General features: G+C 45.1%; 1 protein-coding gene across 1 annotated transcript in view; it reads right to left on the reverse strand.

The window, feature by feature from the left end:
- The window catches only part of CYP4V2 (cytochrome P450 family 4 subfamily V member 2), a 99,477-nt gene extending 78,523 nt beyond the window's left edge, over positions 1-20,954 (reverse strand). Inside the window, exons 1-2 of the mRNA XM_088478817.1 lie at positions 20,523-20,954; positions 10,270-10,382 (exon numbers count right to left, since the gene is read on the reverse strand). Of these exons, the coding sequence (XP_088334943.1) occupies positions 10,270-10,382; positions 20,523-20,718 (309 nt within the window). The 5' untranslated portion in view covers positions 20,719-20,954. The remainder of the gene's footprint in view (positions 1-10,269; positions 10,383-20,522) is intronic.
- Between the last annotated feature and the right edge of the window lie 3,255 nt (positions 20,955-24,209).

Raw genomic sequence — 24,209 nt, forward strand, 5'->3', positions numbered from 1 at the left:
GGTGCTGTAACCCCCAAAGTACACTCCAGTCCAAACCAAAAAAAAAATTATTTTCTGTGTTTGTGAATTGTGTGCGCAGTAGCCGCACGTGCATCAACAAAGTAGTGCCAAGCGTGCGCCTGTGTCATAAGTAAAGGGCCGGCTGGCTTGACCGTTAAAGGGTGCTGTAACCCCCGAAAGTACACTCCAGTCCAAACCAAAAAAAAATTATTTTCTGTGTTTGTGAATTGTGTGCGCAGTAGCCGCACGTGCATCAACAAAGTAGTGCCAAGCGTGCGCCTGTGTCATAAGTAAAGGGCCGGCTGGCTTGACCGTTAAGGGTGCTGTAACCCCCGAAAGTACACTCCAGTCCAAACCAAAAAAAAAATTATTTTCTGTGTTTGTGAATTGTGTGCGCAGTAGCCGCACGTGCATCAACAAAGTAGTGCCAAGCGTGCGCCTGTGTCATAAGTAAAGGGCCGGCTGGCTTGACCGTTAAGGGTGCTGTAACCCCCAAAAGTACACTCCAGTCCAAACCAAAAAAAAAATTATTTTCTGTGTTTGTGAATTGTGTGCGCAGTAGCCGCACGTGCATCAACAAAGTAGTGCCAAGCGTGCACCTGTGTCATAAGTAAAGGGCCGGCTGGCTTGACCGTTAAGGGTGCTGTAACCCCCGAAAGTACACTCCAGTCCAAACCAAAAAAAAAATTATTTTCTGTGTTTGTGAATTGTGTGCGCAGTAGCCGCACGTGCATCAACAAAGTAGTGCCAAGCGTGCGCCTGTGTCATAAGTAAAGGGCCGGCTGGCTTGACCGTTAAAGGGTGCTGTAACCCCCAAAGTACACTCCAGTCCAAACCAAAAAAAAAAATATTTTCTGTGTTTGTGAATTGTGTGCGCAGTAGCCGCACGTGCATCAACAAAGTAGTGCCAAGCGTGCGCCTGTGTCATAAGTAAAGGGCCGGCTGGCTTGACCGTTAAAGGGTGCTGTAACCCCCGAAAGTACACTCCAGTCCAAACCAAAAAAAAATAATTTTCTGTGTTTGTGAATTGTGTGCGCAGTAGCCGCACGTGCATCAACAAAGTAGTGCCAAGCGTGCGCCTGTGTCATAAGTAAAGGGCCGGCTGGCTTGACCGTTAAAGGGTGCTGTAACCCCCGAAAGTACACTCCAGTCCAAACCAAAAAAAAATAATTTTCTGTGTTTGTGAATTGTGTGCGCAGTAGCCGCACGTGCATCAACAAAGTAGTGCCAAGCGTGCGCCTGTGTCATAAGTAAAGGGCCGGCTGGCTTGACCGTTAAAGGGTGCTGTAACCCCCAAAGTACACTCCAGTCCAAACCAAAAAAAAAAATATTTTCTGTGTTTGTGAATTGTGTGCGCAGTAGCCGCACGTGCATCAACAAAGTAGTGCCAAGCGTGCGCCTGTGTCATAAGTAAAGGGCCGGCTGGCTTGACCGTTAAAGGGTGCTGTAACCCCCGAAAGTACACTCCAGTCCAAACCAAAAAAAAATTATTTTCTGTGTTTGTGAATTGTGTGCGCAGTAGCCGCACGTGCATCAACAAAGTAGTGCCAAGCGTGCGCCTGTGTCATAAGTAAAGGGCCGGCTGGCTTGACCGTTAAAGGGTGCTGTAACCCCCAAAGTACACTCCAGTCCAAACCAAAAAAAAAATTATTTTCTGTGTTTGTGAATTGTGTGCGCAGTAGCCGCACGTGCATCAACAAAGTAGTGCCAAGCGTGCGCCTGTGTCATAAGTAAAGGGCAAAATGGCTTGACCATTAAAGGGTGCTGTAACCCCCGAAAGTACACTCCAGTCCAAACCAAAAAAAAATTATTTTCTGTGTTTGTGAATTGTGTGCGCAGTAGCCGCACGTGCATCAACAAAGTAGTGCCAAGCGTGCGCCTGTGTCATAAGTAAAGGGCCGGCTGGCTTGACCGTTAAAGGGTGCTGTAACCCCCGAAAGTACACTCCAGTCCAAACCAAAAAAAAATTATTTTCTGTGTTTGTGAATTGTGTGCGCAGTAGCCGCACGTGCATCAACAAAGTAGTGCCAAGCGTGCGCCTGTGTCATAAGTAAAGGGCCGGCTGGCTTGACCGTTAAAGGGTGCTGTAACCCCCGAAAGTACACTCCAGTCCAAACCAAAAAAAAATTATTTTCTGTGTTTGTGAATTGTGTGCGCAGTAGCCGCACGTGCATCAACAAAGTAGTGCCAAGCGTGCGCCTGTGTCATAAGTAAAGGGCCGGCTGGCTTGACCGTTAAGGGTGCTGTAACCCCCGAAAGTACACTCCAGTCCAAACCAAAAAAAAATTATTTTCTGTGTTTGTGAATTGTGTGCGCAGTAGCCGCACGTGCATCAACAAAGTAGTGCCAAGAGTGCGCCTGTGTCATAAGTAAAGGGCCGGCTGGCTTGACCGTTAAAGGGTGCTGTAACCCACAAAGTACACTCCAGTCCAAACCAAAAAAAAAATTATTTTCTGTGTTTAGCCGCACGTATATATCAAATCGATATAACATAAATGGAGGACCAAACTTTCTCAGATAAAAATAAAATAGAGAAAGATCAAGAACCACTTCCTCCTAGTGCTGAAGCTGCTGTCACTAGTCATGACATAGACGATAACATGCCATCAACGTCGTCTGCCAAGGCCGATGCCCAATGTCATAGTAGAGGGCACATACAATCCCAAATGGCAAAGTTCAGGAAAATGACCTTGAAAAAGACATTTAAATCAGCTGAAGAGAAACGTAAACTTGCCAATATGCCATTTACGACACGGAGTGGCAAGGAACGGCTAAGGTCGATCCCTAGTATGTTCATGACTAGTGGTTCAGCTTCACATGACGATGGAAGCCCTCCTCCCACTAAAAAAATCAAAAGAGTTAAGCTGGCAAAAGCACAGCGAAGAACTGTGCTTTCTAAGAAGATATCACAAATCCCCAAGGAGAGTCCAAGTGTGGTGGTGGTTGCGATGCCTGACCCTCCCAGCACTGGACGGGAAGAGGTGGCTCTTTCCACCATTTGCACGCCCCCTGCAAGTGCTGAAATGAGCACCCACAGTCCACTTGCTGATATGCAAATTGAAGATGTCACTGTTGAAGTACAACAGGATGAGGATACTGGTGTAGCTGGCGCTGAGGAGGAAGTTGGCGAGGAGGATTCTGATGGTGATGTGGTTTGTTTAAATCAGGCTCCAGGGGAGACAGTTGTTGTCCGTGGGATGAAAAAGCCCATCACGGTCATGCCTGGGCAGAAGACCAAACATTCCACCTCTTTGGTCTGGCAATATTTCTATCCAAATCCGGACAACAACTGTCTTGCCATATGTACCATATGTAAAGGTGAAATAAGTAGGGGTAGGGACGTCAACCACCTAGGAACATCCTCCCTTATACGGCACCTGCAGCGCGTTCATAAAAAGTTACTGTCAAGTTCAGAAACTTTGGCTAAGACCGTAAGCAGTCCAGGGACACCTAAATCCTGTTGTCCTGTTGTATCCAAGCGCCTGCAAACCACACCGTCAACTCCCTCCTCGTCAATTTCCTCCTTAGTCAGGATCGGAAGTAGTCCTGCAGGCCATGTCACTGGCATGACTGACTCTCCTATCTGGGATTCCTCTGGAGGATCCTGCATTGCTACGCCTACTGCTGCCGCTGCTGCTGTTGCTGCTGCTGGGAGTCGTTCATCATCCCAGAGAGGAAGTAGGAACACCACTACTTTTACTAAACAATTGACCCTCCAACAGTCCTTAGCGAGGAGGATGAAGTACGACAGCAGTCATCCTGAAGCAAAACGTATAACTGAGGCCTTGACTGCTATGTTGGTGTTAGACGTGCGTCCGGTATCCGCCATTAGTGCAGTGGGATTTAGACAATTGATGGAGGTAGTGTGTCCCCGGTTCCAAATCCCGTCTAGATTCCACTTCACTAGGCAGGCGATACCGAGACTGTACAGAAACGTCAGAAAAAGTGTCCTCAGTGTCCTGAAAAATGCCGTTGTACACAATGTCCACTTAACCACGGACATGTGGACAAGTGGAACAGGGCAGACTAAGGACTATATGACTGTGACAGCCCACTGGGTAGATGTATCACCTTACGCAGCAACAGCAGCAGCGTCACCAGTAGCAGCATCTCAGAAACGCCAGCTCGTTACAAGGCAGGCTACGCTGTGTATCACCGGTTTCAGTAAGAGGCACACCGCTGACAACCTCTTAGAGAAACTGAGGGAAATCATCGCCCAGTGGCTTACCCCACTTAGACTCTCCTGGGGATTTGTGATATCTGACAACGCCACCAATATTGTGCGGGCATTACATCTGGGCAAATTCCAGCACGTCCCATGTTTTGCTCACACAATAAACTTGGTGGTGCAGAATTTTCTGAAAAGCGACAGGGGCGTGCAGGAGACGCTTTGGGTGGCCCGAAAAATTTCTGGCCACTTTCGCCATTCAGCGACTGCGTGCCGAAGACTGGAGCGCCAGCAAACACTCTTGAACCTGCCCCGCCATCACCTGAAGCAAGAGGTTGTGACGCGGTGTAACTCAACCCTCTATATGCTTCAGAGGATGGAGGAGCAGCAAAAGGCCATACAAGCCTATACATCCACCTATGACATAGGCAAAGGAGGGGGTATGCACCTGACTCAAGCGCAGTGGAGAATGATTTCCGTGTTGTGCAAGGTTCTCCAGCCCTTCGAACTTGCCACACGTGAAGTCAGTTCAGACACAGCCAGCTTGAGTCAGGTCATTCCCCTCATCAGGCTTTTGCAGAAGCAGCTGGAGAAAGTGAAGGAGGAGCTAAGACGGAGCGATTCCGCTCGGCATGTGGGACTTGTGGATGAAGCCCTTCATTCGCTTTGCCAGGATTCCAGGGTGGTCAATCTGTTGAAATCAGACCACTACATTTTGGCCACCGTGCTTGATCCTAGGTTTAAAGCCTATGTGGTGTCTCTCTTTCCGGCCGACACAAGCCTGCAGAGGTGCAAAGACCTGCTGGTGAACACACTGTCAGCTGAAGCGGAACGTGACACGTCAACGGCTCCTTCTTCATTTTCTCCCGCAACTGGGGCTGCCAGGAAAAAACTTAGGTATCCTAAGCAACCCGCTGGCGGTGATGCAGGGCAGGCAGGACCAAGTTTGGACATCTGGTCCGGACTGAAGGACCTGGCAACAATTTCTGACATGTCTACTGTCACTGCATATGATACTGTCACCATTGACAGAATGGTGGAGGATTACATCGGTGACAGCATCCAAGTAGGCATGTCAGACAGTCCATACCTGTACTGGCAGGAAAAAGAGGCAATTTGGAGGCCCATGTACAAGCTGGCTCTATTTTACCTGAGTTGCCCCCCCTCCAGTGTGTACTCCGAAAGAGTGTTTAGTGCAGCCGGGAACCTTGTCAGCGAAAGGCGTAGGAGGTTGCTTCCACAGAATGTGGAGAAGATGATGTTCATCAAAATGAATTATCAGCTCTTCCAGGGAGACCAGCCTCCAGAAGGTACAGAGGGACCTGTGGTGGTGGATTCAAGTGGGGACGAGTTAATACTTTGTGAGGATGAGGATGTACACACTGAAGAGGGTGAGGAATCGGTGGATGAGGAGGATGAGGATGACATCTTGCCTCCGTAGAGCCAGTTTGTGCAGGGACACATTAATTGCCAGCTTGTTTTGTGGGGGCCCAAACGAACCAATCATTTCAGCCACAGTTGTGTGGCAGACCCTGGCGCTGAAATGATTGATTTGTTAAAGTGTGCATGTCCTGTTTATACAACATAAGGGTGGGTGGGAGGGCCCAAGGACAATTCCATCTTGCACTTCTTTTTTTCTTTGCATTATGTACAGTTTGGGGCCTAGTTTTTCTAACTGCCATCCTGTCTGCCACTGCAGTGTCACTCCTAGATGGGTCACGTGTTTGTGCCGCCCACTCGTGTCGCTTAGCATAGTCATCCAGCTACCTCGGTGCAACCTTTTGGACATGAAAACACTATTGTGAGGTGTGAGGTGTTCAGAATAGACTGGAAATGAGTGGAAATTAAGGTTATTGAGGTTAATAATAGCATAGGAGCAGAGAAACCAACAAATTCTGTGATTTTAGCTGTTTTTATGCTTTTTAAAAAAAAAATACAGATCCAAAACACAAAACCCAGAACCCAAAACACGGAAGGGTGGTTTTGGCAAAACCAATCCAGATCCAAAACACGAAGAAAGATCCAGATCCAAAACCAAAACACAAAACACGAAAGTGGCCGGTGCACACCCCTAGTTAAAATATGTCACATGTAAAATATGTCATGAAGCAGTGAAAAGAGTGAAGTGTGCCAGTGCAGAAATTGCCCATGGCAACCAATCAGCTTTGAGGTTTCATTTATCAAGCACATTCTATAAAATAATAGGTAAGAGCTGATTGGTTACCATGGGCAACTTCTCCACTGGCACACTTATCCACTCTCTTCACTGCTTCATGAATAGACCCCTATAGGGCACAACTTAATTCAGGTAATTACCCCACAGGCAGAACATGGAGGAAAGTGGTAACGACGAGAATAGGAAATACAACCAAACTGTAGTAAAACATTTATCTTCTGCTCAGATTCAGTTTTTGTATAAATAACTTACATATAGGGCCGTATTCAAATAGCGGTGAAAAGTCGTTTTCGCCGAGAAAGTTTTGCTGGTGACGTCATTTCGCCAGGCGAAAACTTATCCCCGTATTCAATTCCAAAGACTTTTCACCAGTGTGAAAAGTCTGCGCATAGTATCCAGCAAAAAAGATTTGCCTATGAAAGCAGGCGAAAAAAAGTGCAGAATTGGGGTTTTGGGGTGCAAAGTTGCAGGAACCCCCTTGCAGCCTTGGAACAGTCCCCCAAAGGTAATCTGCGTAAAAAAAAATTAAAAAAGACTTTAGATCACCCCAAAAAAGTACTTTTGTTTTGGGGGCGAAAAAGTCCAAAGTTGGGGGTCAACTTAAAAACTAGCTAAATAGACTTCAGGGTGTCCTCCAAGTATGCCCCAGGTGTTTTTTTTTATTACAGGTGCTTGTGGAAGGTGGATTCATAAAATAAAAATTCACTTTAGCAACTTTAAAATATGCTAGCACCCATTTTCATGTACCCCAACTGGAACTACTTAAATAAATTAATAAAATAAAATGCTAAATGCTATTCTTCATCACTTATTCAAAGACGCAAAATAGCACCTATTGAGACAATTTAAATTCCCCAAATACCAGGGCTATTCGGGGGTATCCATGGTGATCCCCCATGTCAGTGCATCTTTTGGGGGGTGTCAGGCTGATTTACGCAAATCTGGCAGTACTTTGTGTAATTGAATACGGGGATAAGCGGCGATGAGCGCGATACTTTTCCGCATTGAAATCCAGCGATGACAACGAAAACCTCGGCAGCGGGACTTTTCGCACCTAATTGAATACGGTCCATTGTATATAACTGACATTTTGTATTAAAGTAATGTACAGCTGTACAGAACATGTACTTATGTGTAGCCATAGACCTACACTGTGTTCCTGTGTCAGGACTTTATAGAAGCAATTAGCTCAGGTCAGTGAGAATAAGCCCTCAGGAGGGCAAGCATGGTATCTGTGCCTTTCCTGTGGTGATATATAATGTATACTTGATACCCCAGCTGTCCCAGCTTTGACCAAAAATAAATAGGGGACGTGGCCTAATCGCGGGAGGCGCAGCCTGCCCCCTTGCCGAGAAAAAAAAAATTATTTGCAGCGCGCTGGGGAGGGGGGGGGGCGCTCTGAGCCCCCTCTGCCCGGCGCAAAGCCAGGGGGGTGCGATCAGTGTGATCGCTCCCCGGCACAGGCATAGGAGACTGCTGTGGCTGCTGCTCAGCAGCCACAAGCAGTCTCCAACTGCAGCTCAGCACACACTGTGTGCTGGGCTGCTGTGAGGGAGGGGGAGAGGCGCCGGACCCGGGCCACCGCCGGGTCCCTCAGGAAGCCCGGGCCCGGGTAATCTGTACCCACTACCCCCCCTCTCGGCGCCCCTGGGCACTACTACTGGGGGCCTGCTACTGGGGGCATTGCTACTGGGGGGCATACTACTACTGGGGGCATGCTACAGGGGGCACTACTACTGCGGGCCTGCTACTGGGGGCATACTACTGGGGGGCATACTACTACTGGGGGCATGCTAATGGGGGCACTACTACTGGGGCCCTGCTACTGGGGGCCTGCTACTGGGGGGCATACTACTACTGGGGGCATACTACTGGGGGCCTGCTAATGGGGTCACTACTACTGGGGGCCTGCTAATGGGGGCACTACTACTGGGGGGCATACTACTGGGGGCATACTACTGGGGGCCTGCTAATGGGGGCACTACTACTAGTGGGGGCCTGCTAATGGGGGCTCTACTACTGGGGGGCACTACTACTACTGGGGGCATGCTACTGGGGGCACTGCTACTGGGGGCCTGCTAATGGGGGCACTACTACTGGGGGCCTGCTAATGAGGGCACTGCTACTGGGGGCATACTACTGGGGGCATGCTAATGGGGGCACTACTACTGGGGGGCTACTAATGGGGGCACTGCTACTGGGGGGCATACTACTAATGGGGGCACTGCTACTGGGGGGCATAATATTACTGGGGGCACTGCATAGGGGGCCCTACTACTAAGGGGACTGCATAGGAGGCACCACTACTGGGGGCATTGTGTAAGAGACACCACTGCTGGGGGCATTGTATAAGTGGCACTACTACTGTGGGCATTGTATAAGAGGCATTACTACTGTGAGCTTTGTGTACAAGGGTCACTACTGTGGGCATTGTGTAAAAGGGTCACTACTGTGGGCATTGTGTAAAAGGGTCACTACTGTGGGCATTGTGGAAAAGGGTCACTACTGTGGACATTGTGTAACAGGGGCATTACTGTGTGTCGTAACATAAATAAGAGACACTACTTTATGGTGTAATGTGAATCAGGGACACTATGTGTGGTGTAATGTGAATAAGATTGTGCACTGTGACTCCTAGGGCTGTAGCCCACTTTGTAAACAAGTACTGTGATTCTGCTGGCCGTACCCCACTGGGTGGGTGCACTACTTTTCATTTCTGCCACTGCTGTGTGGCAATATGTCATAGATGTGCTTTAAACTGTGGTGTCTGTGCCACTGCGTTGTCGCTTGGTAACCAGTCAGCTCACTGCAACCTTTGGCCAATAATGGTGAAAACTATCATTTAAACTGTGAGGTGGTCTAAATTGACTGTAAATGACTGGAAATTAAGGTTATTGAGGTTAATAATACTCTAGGAAGAAAAAAAAGCTTTTTTTTGTACATTTTTGTATAAAAATCCAAATCCAAAGCCAGTCACCGCAGCTTGGCAAATCCAAATCCAAAGCCAGACGACAAATTAGAACCAAATCCAAATCCGGCAAAAATGGTCCAGCGCACATCCCTAATTTATATATATATATAATCTTGAGCACTGATTATTTTGTAATGATATTGCCTACCTAAATGTTGAGCACAGGGAAGTAACTAGGGTAGTGTGACCAGTGCCATGGCACAGGGCACCACAGTGCAGGGGGCGCTGTTTGGGCCTGGCAATTTTCCTGTTTATTATCATTCTCACTTGTAGCTTCCTCTTCTTTTATCCCCAGCATCTCCTGGCCTCCCCCATCTCTTCATCGGCCCTTCCCCATGAGGCAATGGCCCTTTTTTAGGTGCACTCTCTTATGTCCCTATTTAAAAAATGGGAGGGGGGGGCACCAATTCTCTTTCTGGCACAGGGCACCAAAAAGTCTAATTACTAAGCAGCGCTTTTCAAAGCTGCCACATCTTCAGCTGGATTTAAAGGGGCAATAATATTAAACACAAAACCAGGAAATGTACCCCCTAGTTTCAGATTTAGGGGATTTAGGAGTATATTTACTAAAGTGTGAGTTGTTGTTGTTGTTGTTGTTGGAAATGGAGATGTTGCAGATAGCAACCCATCAGATTCAACTTAACATTTATCTAGCACCTTCTAGAAGATAATAGCTTGAATCTGGTTGGTTGCTATGGGTAAATATCTCCAATTCTAAAAACTCTCACTTTAGTAAATATACCCCTTAGTGCATTCAGCTACAACTATGTCATGCTGGGCAGCAGTCTACTGTGAATGAAGATGCATATCATCCCTACTGGCTGAATAATGTGACAATGACACTTCCCAGTGGCTCTGCCAGCAGCATCATGTTATCCGGCATGCAATCACTAACTGGTTTTTATTAAAATGTTATGGAAATAAATAAATGCATTCACAGAGCATGCTACTCACCTCTACAGTTTCTGCATGATACACTATTAAGAAGGGCATAGGACCAAGCCAAAGTTTAATCAGTGGAAGGTTTCTCAGTACCTCAGTGTATTCAATAATTTGTTCAAAGAAATCTGAGGAAAAAAAGTTTTAGGTATGTAAGTACAGTAATCTAAATACCAATACAATGAGAAGATCACTGACTAGATCTTCCAGGAATTTTTGTATGTTTTTGCAAAAGTATAACCATGACCTGACCAATGTCGGATTTTTACCCCCAACCCAGTAAAATCCTCCACTTCAGTGAGCAAGTGCAGTCCGTGACTGTACTGGCTACACTGTGACTGGAGGTGGCTTCCCATTGGTAGTGCCACCTGCCAGTCACACACAGGACAGGCAGACCCAGGGGGAGGTGGAAGCCGCTGCTCTACTTTTCGGGCAGAACTACATGGCTTCTCTGGCCTGGAGTGAATACAGCTCCCAGAAGCAGGTGTCATGCGCATACGTGACGCCACCGCCACTCATGCGCATGCGCCAGTCTCGGTGCCTGGCAGATCTATTGCGCAGATGCCAGTCCGCCATGGCCAGAACACCAGCAACAGCAGCCCCCCTCAGATAAGAGGGCAGGAGCCGCTGCTGGACCTGACCATTTGGGTATGATACAATACACAGAAAAAAAGGTTGACAGTACAAAAGTTCGACAGGTTAAAAATATCGAGAGATTCAAAAGGTTGACATAGAAATGGTCGACACAGAAATAGTCAACACATTTATTTTTTTTAAATCCTAATCTTCACTCTAACCCTCCCATTGGTGCCTAACCCTAACTTAGCCTCCTTGTGCCTAACTCTAACCCTCCGGAAAGTGCCTAAACCTTAAAAGAAAAGAAAAAGTGTCGACCATTTCCATATTGACCTTTTGAACCAGTCGACCTTTTGTATCTGTCACCTTCTGTACTGTCGACCTTTTGTTAAGTCAAACTTCGGTTACCGATCAAATCATTGTCGACCTTTTGTATGGAACCCCCATTTGTCTCACATCTCTGATACATTGCGGATTTGTTCAGTACTAGAAAAGCTGCCACTTACAGTAACAAAATGAAATAAAACATAGATTCATGCACAGCATAGTTGAAAACATTAAAATAGCTTTTATATTTGTGAAAAAAAAAAATCTTGGTTTGTTTGTTCAATAGGCAAAATTGTTAATCTTGTAGGGACAGCCAGAGTGGCATTAGAAAGTGAGACGCTAGCGGCTTTTCCAAGTGATTCCAATTGTGTCCGAGCAACTGTCAGGTTCACAATTCTCCACTGAATCACAGTGGATGTGTATCGTCTTTAACACCAAAAATTCCAGGTATTTGAATACTCTCCCGAAATGGCCGGGAGACTCCTAAAATCGGGTGGTGCTACCGGCCGCCCAGAAGTATGAGCAAGTCTCCCGGAGCCAGCCACCACCAGCACCCTGCCACACACATTTCCACAGCCACCCACTTAACCAAGCAAAAGTGAACAGTCCAGGGGCACGAGGGTCATGAAGCAATTTTTGTTGAATCACGTTAACATAGGATAGGAAAGACACAGACTAATGCAGATTACATCTGACCAGAAAGTATAGGCACGTCTAACGTGCACCCAGAGGGTAAAAGCTGGATTATCAGTGTCTGTGGATGCTTGAGTGCAGGTCCCCACCCATGAGCTATTTACCTATTTTCTCTTCTGCTGTATCTCTCACCTCTCTTGTGCTATATATACTAGCTGGACCCTGAAGTACATCTGCAGCCTTTGTTTACAGTCAGGGGCGCCAAGAGGGTTTGGAGCAAGTACTAATTGCCCTGGCTTGTTGGAGGGGCCAGGCGAGGGCCTGGGTCTGACAACGCCCCCTTTCTCCCTCCTACCTTTCAGTAGCCCAGCACACACTGCTTTGTGCTGGGCTGCAGTGGGTCCAGGGAGACTACTGCCGCATAGCAGCATCAGTCTGCTCTCCTTTGCCTGTGTGAGTGTGGGGGGGTGCGATCACACTGATTGTGCCCCCCTTTCTGGATTTGCCTCTGGCTGAGGGGCTCACAGCGCCCCCAACCTCCTTTCCTTTTTTTCCTAAGGGGGGCGTGGGGCTCTCGCAATGAGGCCACACCCACGAAAGTAACAGGGCCTGGGCCAGCTCTCTACAGCCTTTGTTGCAGTTGCATGCAAGGACTGATGGGAAAAGATCCATTTGTCCCCGCAGTTTCCGAAAAAAATAAGGATTTTCAGCATATAACTCCACATTCAGATGGTGATAATTAAGGTAAGCATTTAGGAAATTAAATTTTTCTGCTTGCAGCAGAGCAGAAAATGTCAAGTGCTGTAGAGAGCAATGGCAATGGCTTCCTCTCTACAATGCGATGATTTAGTATTCGGGCACTAATGAAGAAGATAATTGCGTTACTTTCTCCGTTAAGTCTTTCCCACATCGTTGGGATACTTAAAACGTTCGGAAACTTCAGTTTGCTAAACAGGCCCCTTATAAGTAATATTTATCACAGCTCTTTTCACTTTGCCCTTTACATGTGATCTCAGGTCAGCGTTAAAATATAGAGAAAACTGAAAAAAATAGGGACAGGGATGGAAGATCTACAGTGTCTAGATAGACAGTCCATAGGTCGACACCAGATGGTTGACATTTAAAAGGTTCAACATGGACTTAGGTCAACAGGGTCAAAAGGTCAACAAAGTCAAAATGTCGACACCCAAATGGTCGACACATAGAAGGTCAACACATGGTTTTCCATGATATTTATGGTTAGCGTTAGGCACTTGGCGGAGGGTTATGGTTAAGCTGCGAAAGGTAACAGTTAGGTTTAGGCACTAGGGGGAGTGTTAGGATTAAGCAACAGGGGGAGTTTTAGAGTTAGGCACTAGGGGAAGGGTTAGGATTAGGCACCAGGGGGAGGGTTAGCGTGAGAATTAGGGTTACAATTTAAAAAAAACATGTTGACTATTTCTGTGTCAACTACTTGTGCGTCAACCTTTTCATCATGTCGACCATTTTGACCCTATTGACGTTAGTCCAAATCGACCATTTAACAGTCAATCTTTTGATCTTGACCCTCTCGACCTATTGCCTGTTGACCATTTGGTGTCGATCTATTGACTATGTATTTAAATAGTGAAGCTCCTTGAATCCACACTCAAAAAAATTATGTATTGATGCAATACATATATACAGGTTGAGTCCCCCATATCCAAATATTCCGAAATACGGAATTATTTTGGCATCACTGAGATAATGAAACCTTTGATTTTTGATGGTTCAATGTACTCAAAGTTTGTCTAAAGCACAAATTATAAAAGATATTGTATTAAATTACCTTCAGGCTATGTGTATAAGGTGTATATGAAACATAAATTAATTTCATTTCTGTACACAAACTTTGCTTGAGCCACAACATTATTTAAAATATTGTATAAAATTACCTGCAGGCTGTGTGTATAAGGTGTATATAACACATAAATGCATTCTGTGAGTATATTGGGGTATATATATTGGGGTTCCATGCCCAAGATATCTCATTATGATATGCAAATATTCCAAAATACGGGATATTCCATTATCCAAAATGCCTCTGGTCCCAAGCATTTTGGATATGGGAGACTCAACCTCTACATGCTTTTTGTTGTTGTTCTAACAATGAAACTAGAAACTTAAAAGTACCAGGCCTAAGCGTTATGTGGTAATTCTTCACAGTTGTAGCTGAGTATCACCCAGTTGCCATGGTGAAAAAATAATGTTATAGCTTAGTATTAAGTAATGTTTTAAAGCCAAGATAAGTGTTTGGTTAATAAATAGGCCCCTGAGAGCTCTCCTGGATGTGCTTGTTAGAAAAATTAACTTGAAGTTTGCCACTTGTAAATATATTCAGCGAGGGTCTTTATGGAGTGCTTATTGCAAAACGTTATGGCCACAGCATGGTACTTCAATGTTGGCAAGAAAAAAGTGGCTGCATGACATCATTGTGTATTATTAACCAGGGCCGCAACTAGGGGGGGGCTAGAGGTGCACGTGCACCGGGTGGGGATTGCAGTGGGGGTGAAAAAGCTGACTCAGCCATCCGGCGGCCATCCGAAAATGGCCGCCGCCAAAGAGGAGACAAATGCTAGAGGTCCTTACTGGACCTCTAGTGTCTGTCTCCTCCTTGGTGGCGGCCATTTTTGGATGGCCGTTTTCAGCAGATTCCATGCGGACTAGCCGTCCGCATGGACTGCTGAAAACGGCCATCCAAAAATGTCTGCCGCCAAGGAAGAGACAGATGCTAGAGGTCCTACTGGACCTCTAGTGTCTGTTAGCAGAGCGCAATGCACACAGCGTTCCCGGAAGTGCCGGGAACACTGGCGCTGCCAGGAGAAAATGCTGAAAGCTGCATCTTCTCCCGTGAAATCCCCTGGCAACGAGCATAAACCCCCCTGGAAACGAGCATAAACCCCCCTGGAAACGAGCATAAACCCCACGGCAATGAGCATAAACCCCACGGCAACGAGCATGCAACCCACGGCAACGAACATGTAACCCACGGCAACGAGCATGTAACCCCTGGCAACGAGCTTGAAAACAACTGGCAACGAGCTTGAAAACCCCTGGCAACGAGCATGTAACCCCATGGCAATGAGCATGAAACCCCCATGGCAACGAGCATGAAACCCCCATGGCAACGAGCATGAAACCCCCATGGCAACGAGCATGAAACCCCCATGGCAACGAGCAGGTAATTTTAAAGTAATTAGAAGCCTTACTGTGGGATATAAAATGGTGTCGGGCAAATATGTAAGTGGCACTATGGTAATAGGCATTACAGTGTGTGGCATAATGTGTAATGGGCATTATGGTGTGTGGAATAATGTAAGTCACTATACCAGGGATGTCTGAGTAATGCACTGCCTTATGGAGGAGCAAGGACAAACTCCAGGTACAGGAAGGGAGGGGGCGCAAAATTGCTGCCTTTCACCGGGTGACGGATATCCTAGTTTCGGCCCTGTATTAACTTTTCTTTATATGGTGCTAAAAAGGCTCTATAGCACCATACAAAGTGGTAAAACATACAATAAAGTGCATAAGATCAAAATGGTACAGACAACACGATGGTTAGCGACGAGCGTACATCTCCAAAGTTTGTGGGTCTGCGCCAATACGTTCTGCGTATGTGCAGAATGCGTCCTGCAAGATTGCTCGCAGATCCCCCTAGGCTGCAGCATAATTGACATGATGAGGCGTTTGGGGAACAAGAACCAGCACTGTTCTCCAAAATGGGGGCGTGTCGCTGAGTAAGTCTCAGCATGGTAGACTGCAATAGCATCCATCGCGATTGTTGGTCACGATGGTTGCGATGGTGATCCGAGATAGCGTCTACGGATGCTGCACTCAGATCGCAAATGAAATGCAGGAGGTGTCTATTTCCTATAGACACCTCCTGCTGCATTTACATTTTGTTGGACAGTATTGTACAGGCACCTCCTTGTGGCTGTGCAATACCGTCCATCTCTGATACAGGCCCATAGTGTAATCATTGCAGAAATGATACTTGATTATGTCTGTAGTATTAATCGTTCTTTGAAATACGCTTGGTACTACAGGCAAAATCAAGTATAATTTTTTTAATTATTTATAACACTATAAGCGCCATATTTTGTTGTTTTGTTTATGCTTGTTTTTTAGATCAATTGTTAGTTGGAATATCATAGGATAATCAACTATTAAACTAAACTACACACACTGATCAGCCATCACAATAAAACCACCTGCCTACTATTTTGCTGGTCCCCCTCATGCTGCCAAAACAGCTCTGACCCATCAAGGCATGGACTACACAAGACTCTGAGTCTGAAGGTGTCCTGTGGTATCTGCTACCAAGACACAGTGGTGTCACTAGGGGGGTGCAGACCGCACTGGGTAACACCATCTGAGAGGGTGACACCAAAATAGCAGAGTTGCTCTTCTATTTTGGTGTCACTGAGCAAAGGGATGGAGCCACATCAGCCACACTGTGCCGGGACTCAGGAGAGTCTGGGGGCTGTCCAGCAGCTCCCAGAGCACTGTACAAGCCCAGAGCATGATGAGAATGAAGCATGACAAGCAGTCACCCACCCCCCCAAATGTTATCCACCAGGGGACGTGGCTTTAAAAACAAATGGCCTCTTAGGCGCATGTGACAAAGTCTGCAGTAGCGCACTGGGTGAAACTAACCCAAGTGACGCCACTGCCAAGACATTAGCAGCAAATCCTTTACGTCCTGTAAGTTGTGATGTAGAGGCTCCATAGCTCAGACTTGTGATTGAGATCTAGGGAATTTAGAGGCCAAGTCAACAACTTGAACTCTTCGTCATCTTCCTCAAACCATTCCTGAACAACTTTTGCAGAGTTGTACAGTGTATTATCCTGCTAAAGAGGATATTGCAATCAGGGAATACCGTTGTCATCAAGGGGTGTACTTGATCTGCAGCAATGTTTAGGTAAGTGGTATGTGTAAAAATAACATCCACATGAAATGCAAGACCCAAGTTTTCCCAGCAGAACATTGCCCGGAGCATCACACAATGCCTCCGCCGGCTTGCCTTTTTGCCATAGTGCATACTGATGCCATCTCTTCCCAGGTTAACGACACACACGCACCTGACCGTCCACATGATGTAAAAGTAAACGCGATTCATCAGACTAGGCCACCTTCTTCTATTCCTCCATGGTCCAGTTCTAATGCTCACATGCCCATTGTAGGTGCTTTCGGTGGTGGACAGGAATCAGCATAGGCATGCTGTCCTATTGTGTTTGTTTCTGAATAACAGGTGTGGTCAAATAATGTTTGAGACAACAGACCATTATGGTGTTCCAAACTGGATAGAAGACACTCGTACCAACTGGTGCTAACATTTTGCCAAGCTACTGTTTTTATGCTCCTTATCATTCATGAAGCCATGACCTTTTACCCCATATTTATCTGTTCTTCCATGTATCCTTTATGGCTCTATAGCCATCTACTGGTTGAAGTCATATGTTTATTTTCATTATGTTTCTGTTATTCATCAATGAGTGACGTTTGAAAAAAGGTGTTATTATTAGTACCTTCAGCTAAGTAACGTGCTTTACAATAATGATTGTACCATAAGCTGTCTGGGTATATCTTTATCCCCTGCCAGATCTTGCCATCAATAGGATAATGTATTATGCATAGGTATAGGGCTGCCCTCCAAGATCCCCAATGTCTTTGCAGTGTAAGCACCTGTTTTTTTTTAGTTTTTCTAGTGACCTATTTGTTAATGTCCATTTTATAGTGGTCCTTGAAAGTTTGTGAACCCTTCAGAATTTTCTATATTTCTGCTGAAATTTGGCCTAAAACTACCTCAGATTTTCACACAAGTCCTCAAAGTAGATAAAGAGAACCAAATCAAACAAATGAGACAAAAATAATTAAATGTCCTAATTTTTTTATTGAGGAAAATGATCCAATATCACATATCTGTGAGTGTCAAAAGTATGTGAACCTTTGCTTTCAGTATCTTGTATGACCCCCTTGTGCAGCAATAACTGCTTCTAAACATTGCCGGTAATTGTTGATTAGTCCTGAACATCGGCTTGGAGGAATTTTATCCACTTCCTCTGTTCAGAACAGCTTCAACTCTGTTATGTTGGTTGGTTTCCTCTCGTGAACTACTCGCTTCAGGTCCCTCCACATTCCAAAACTTTAAGTATATTCTTCTTTAACCATTGTTTGGTTGAATGACTTGTGTGCTTATGGTCGTTGTCTTGCTGCATGACTCACGTTCTCTTGAGATGCTGCTCATGGACAGATGTCCTGACATTTTCCTTTAGAATATTCTGGTATAATTCAGAATTCATTGTCCCATCAATGATGGCAAGTCGTCCTGGGCCAGATGCAGCAAAACAGGCCCAAACCATGATACCACCACCACCATGTTTTACAGATGGTATGAGGTTTTTATACTGGAATGCAGTGTTCTCCTTTCTCCAAACATAACACTTCTCATTTAAACCAAAAAGCTTTATTTTGGACTTATCTGTCCACAAAACATTGTTCCAATAGTCTTCTGGCTTGTCCATGTGATCTTTAACAAACTGCAGTCGGGCAGCAATGTTCATTTTGGAGAGCAGTGATTTCTTCTTGTAATCCTGCCATGCACACCATTGTTTTTCAGTGTACTCCTGATGGTGGACTCAGGAACATTAACATTAGCTAATGTGAGAAAGGCCTTCAGTTACTTAGAGGTTATCTTGGGTTCCTTTTTGACCTTGCAAACTATTAGACGCCTTGCTCTTGGTGTGATCTTTGTTGGTCGTCCATTCCTGGGGAGGATAATAATGGTCTGGAATTTCCTCAATTTGTACACAATCTGTCTGGCCGTTGATTGGTGGAGTCCAAACTCTTTAGAGATGGTTTTTGGAACCTTTTCCAGCCTAATGAGCATCAACAACTTTTCTTCTGAGGCTCTCAGATAACTCATTTGTTCATGGCATGATACACTGCCACAAATATGTGTTATGAACAACAGACTTAGATCCCTGTTATTTTAAAAAGACAGGTTGTCCACTCACATCTGATTGTCATCCCATAGATTGAAAATACCTGACTCTAATTTCATCCTCAAAATATCTGCTAAGCCTAAAGGTATCACTCACAGATATGTGATATTGGATCATTTTCCTCAAAAAAACATATAAGCATGTCTAATTTTTTTGTCTCATTTGTTTGATTTGGTTCCCTTGGCCGCACTTTATGGCAGCCCGGATTCGCTGAATTTTGCTCACAAAATTCAGCGAATTTGGGCTCGGTGCGGCAGTGAGGCGTGCGAAGTGCTGGCATTTTAACACCGTTGCAATGGCAACTCGCATCCTTCGCACATATTATGATTGACCCCATAGATGGGCTATTCATTATGTAGAGTGCACCTAACACCTGACACAGCGCATTTATGCCATATGGAATCTGGGCCTTGCTAAACATACGGTAATAGTTTTTACAAAGCAGTCAAAATTTTAATTATTCCACATGTTGCAAATGTAAAACCACCTGCATGACATTATATTTAGAATAGGGAGCCACTGCCCTTGGCGAGAGTGCAAATTGCATAATCTCTGTAAATATGAATATACAGGATAAACAAACTTTTTTTTTTAATAATGTACTTCCAGTGTATAGAATAACTTGTTTCTTTATATGCTGTAGCCTGATTGTCGGATGTAAATACTTTAAGCATTGCAGTGCTATGTATGGCAACATTCTATGTACTGTAAATAATGATGATTGACAGTTATGACTTCTCATCGTCATTATTTACATAGAACGTTACTATATATTGGAGTGCAATCGTTATTATTTACATAGAATGTTACTATACATTGGAGAGCAACCATTATTACTTACATAGAATGTTACTATACATTGGAGTGCAACCGCTATTATTTACATAGAATGTTACTATACATTGAAGCGCAAACCTCATTATTTTTACATAGAACGTTACCATACATTGGAATGCAACCGTTATTATATACATAGAACGTTACCATACATTGGAGTGTAACCGTTATTATTTACGTAGAATGTTACTATACATTGGAGTGCAACCGTTATTATTTACATAGAACGTTACCATACAGTGGAGTGCAACCGTTATTATTTACATAGAACGTTACCATACATTGGAGTGTAACCGTTATTATTTACGTAGAATGTTACTATACATTGGAGTGCAACCGTTATTATTTACATAGAACGTTACCATACAGTGGAGTGTAACCGTTATTATTTGCGTAGAATGTTACTATACATTGGAGCGCAAACCTCATTATTTACATAGAACGTTACCATACATTGGAGTGTAACCGTTATTATTTACATAGAGTGTTACCACAGGGCCGTAACTAGGGTAGTGCGATCTGTGCCATGGCATAGAGCAGCGCAGGGCAGGGGGCACTGTTTGGGCCTGTCAGTTTTCTGTTTATTATCATTCTCACTTGTAGCTTCACCTTCTTTTACCCTCAGCATCTCCTGGCCTCCCCTATCTCTTCCCTGGCCCTTCCCCATGAGGCTATGGCCCTTTTTCGGGTGCATGTCTTATGTCCCTATTTGAAAAATGATGGGGAGAGGGCGCCAATGCTCTTTCTGGCACAGGGCGCCAAAAAGTTTAGTTACGGCTCTGTTACCAATACATACATTGCGGTGGTGTAATCATCCATGTAGTATGACCCCTACAGTGCTGCGTGTCCCACAACTTTCATATATACTGTACCTCCACCGTTAGGTTTCAGCTGCAGTGCGTCCCCAATCAGTGGGTAATTGGGCCCCAATCCTGGAATTGGCTTCATTATTTTCCATTTCCGAAAGTAGTCAGTCAGGAACGGGAGAGTGGAGAATACCAGTACAGTCAGCAGGACAACAGCTGCAGTAACCCAGGCCAGCAACTGCACATCTCCCCTCAGATCCATGTGTTCCTGTATAACCAGCCACAGCCCAGGGATGAACTGCAGATGGTGACAGGGACTGTTTGCGTTTATAAGATCCCCAGTTCCCTCTGGCACTGCTCCCTACTGTGTAGCTGTCGTTGTCAGCAGCAGCAGCAGCCTACGCTTCCTCATTGTCATTCACACAGCCTACAGGGGCGGGCTGATGGCATAATACAGTACACCTCTGTAGTCATATTACTGCGCACACTTTACACTGCAAGACTTCTCCATACTTTGCTCTCCTCTACTACCACTGGGCAATTCTACCGATACCTAATGCTGGCTTTCCCACCGAGATCTTTTATATAACATGGATTGTTATCTACATTTGGTTTTCAGTATCTACAGTAACACAGTACCCTGTATTTTGTAATGTGTATGTCGTCATGTTGTCATGCACACTGACTAATCTTAGAGAATCAAAGCGGGGAGCACATGACAACATTACACAAATACTCATTACACATGATCATTTTCCTATTCACCACATGCTGTTTGTAAAACAGCTTAGCCTTATGGAAAAACAACAGCTCTCCCAATAGGTTAAGTTGACTGAAGTCAAAGTACAAATAGTACAGACAGTAACTGCATTATATTGAATGCTGTAATAGGGATAAGGGATAAGATTAGCGATTTTTAGTACTGCATTTTTCTTTCACATTTTGGGACATACACATAACAGTCATTTTTGTATAACATGAAACTCAGGTTATCACACACATACAAATGACCAATATTTACAAAGATGCACCATGCTAATAGGTTTTTCTGCAGTTTATTTAATCATTAATGGGAAAGTCACAGCACTAAAATGGAAGCACAATACCATATTCTAGGTCAAATAAAACTCATAACAACTATGCCAATGAAATCAAATATGTTCTCATTCACATGCACTTCTCATCCAGTGTCATTTTTTTAGTGAAACGTGAGATTTCACAAAAAAATATTATTTTGTAATAATAAACTAAATTACAAAATACAATAATAATATTGTGAGAAAAATTATTATGTAATAATAATCGCGGTACTGATACGATTATTATTATTATGTACCTAGCTAACCAGGGATATTTAGCAGCAGCGAGCAGTCTCCCAGTGCAGCCCAGCACACAGCAGCGTGTGCTGGGCTGCTGTGACAAAAGAGGGAGGAGTCTAGTTATGACTCTGGGTAGCGGTGCCGGACACAGGCCCCCGCAAGGCCCCTCCAGCAAGCCCGGGTTCGGGTAATTAGTACCCGCTCCCCCCCCCCTCTCGGCGCCCCTGGGAGTGTGTGCATGCGTGTGCAAGGGTGTCTTAAGAGAGGAGGGGGCCCGTGTGCATTCTCCATGCAGGGTCCCCTCCTCTCTCCCCGGCGCCCTGCAGCTGACTGATGCGGCTGACCGACCACCGCAGAAGCAGTAGGCTCTGGGCACTAGAGTGTGCCCGGAGTCTACTGCGCATGCGCAGAACGCCAGAAGAATGACCGCGGCTGCCATTTTCCAGTGTTCTGTGCAGCGCTGACACCGGGACCACAGACAGGTGAGTTTTAAATTATATGGGTGCAGGGTGTGCGGTGCGGGGCCCCCTGGACCCAGGGGCCCATGTGCCCGGCACACCCTGCACCCATTCTAGATACGCCCCTATGTGTGTTTGTAAAAGACAGTGTTCACACTTGTTCTGGCCTCTTAGACTAGCTCCGCGAGGCGTGGGAGGGGGGGAGTAGGCGGTGGAGGAGTGGAGTTCCATCACCTCTCCAGGACCACTTTAGGCCCTGGATATAGGGCTTTGCACTGCTCCATTAATAGGCCCCTGTGTACTTTAGAATAGTAAAAAAAAGACAGCAGTTCAGGTGGAACATGCCTTAAAAACTTACAAATTGTAGTCGGTATGCAGCCATAGCGTTAGAGCCTCAGGTTGACAGTTTTACCTTAAAAGTCAAGAATTCTTTGGAGGATTAACTCATAAATATGAGCAGTTGATTTGTTAGCTGTAAGTTTAATAGCTAGGCTTACAGGGTAATATGTATAGATGTAGAAAGGTATACAAGCTGATACTCAACATTTTGTACCATTTAATGTGATTTTACGTAAAAATGTATACTTGTTTTATTTCTCCTGCTAAACAGACAATAGCCCAAATATAATAGTTTCCAAGTTGCAGGCATCTGTGCAATCTTGTCAATTCAGCTGCTAGATTTAAAGTAGAAAGACTTTTGATATCGGCGCTAACAATAATATACTGCAAATCTGAGTGCGTCTAGCAAATAAAAGCATGGGGGCCACTATTTCCCACTATAATGCCTGGGGTTAGCTGCCTTAAGCTGCAGTTCCTGGACTAAGTGCCGGATGTTATGCGGTTGCTGCTAGCCCCAAAGCCCTACTTAACGCAAATTTCTGCTCGCACCTCACAAGGGAGCGAGCAAAGATTGACAATAATGTAGCTTTGGGGCTAGTCACGGGAAGTAATTGAACAGCTCACGAGCACTTAACCAGGGAGCTACATACCCATGTAAGTATTAAATCGGCCCCAATATGTCCACCATTCTCTCATTCACTTCTGTGCAAAAGGTTGCCATATTAGGAAGAATGTATTTCTTGAATACACTTTGGGGATTGCTGGATACATACAATGGGGCAGACCAGTGATGTCACAGAACCTCATCTGACTGCATTCTCAAGTACGAATGGCCTTCAGTGGGCAGTCTATCGATGGTCACCATCGATGGCACTATCAGTGATTAACATCATAGGCGCAAAACCGTCAATGGTTTCCACCCCTCAATGGTCAATACTGCTGGGGGGCATGGTGGCCCACGGGCCAATCAGAATCGGGGTGGGGCTAGCGGGCTGCCGGGGCTAAGTTCTGTGTGATTTCTATCGGGTCCTAGTATACCATCAATGACAGCAAACCACTGGATCTCTGCTATTTATAGTTAACAGTAATTGATGGTTAACTATCGATGGCCATCCCTATTCTCATGTCTTTGACCTGTATGTGATCCTATCAGGACACTGTCCTAAATATGTGGGATGAATTTCAGTCCTCAATAATGGAGTTTGGAAAATCAGCTTAAGAAGACTGAAGAATTATTTTAACTTTATTGTTCATATGTGAACGTTATTAGTCATTTAAGGCTTCATACAAAAGTTTCAGTGTGTATTCTCCTATTAGGAACAACTGTAGGAAGCATAAACAGCAGCTGACAAGAGACAATGCTATTTATAGAGTGTACAACAATTTCCTCAAAATAATTCCAGATTGACCTTAAGAATCAGTTAGGTTCAAGGCCAAGGCACAGCATGATACAAAGTAATTGGGAAGCAGATAATCAGAAGCAGGTGGGGTACAAAAGGTCGACAGACAAAAGGTCGGCAATCTATAGGTCGACACCATATGGGTGACAGGCAATAGGTACAAAAGGTCGACAGGGAGGACAAATGGTTGACACACATATGGTCGACATAAAAATGGTCAACACATTTTTATTTTTA

Source organism: Taudactylus pleione, unplaced genomic scaffold, assembly GCF_031769625.1.
Source record: "Taudactylus pleione unplaced genomic scaffold, aTauple2 ptg000218l, whole genome shotgun sequence".
Classification (NCBI taxonomy): Eukaryota; Metazoa; Chordata; class Amphibia; order Anura; family Myobatrachidae; genus Taudactylus; species Taudactylus pleione.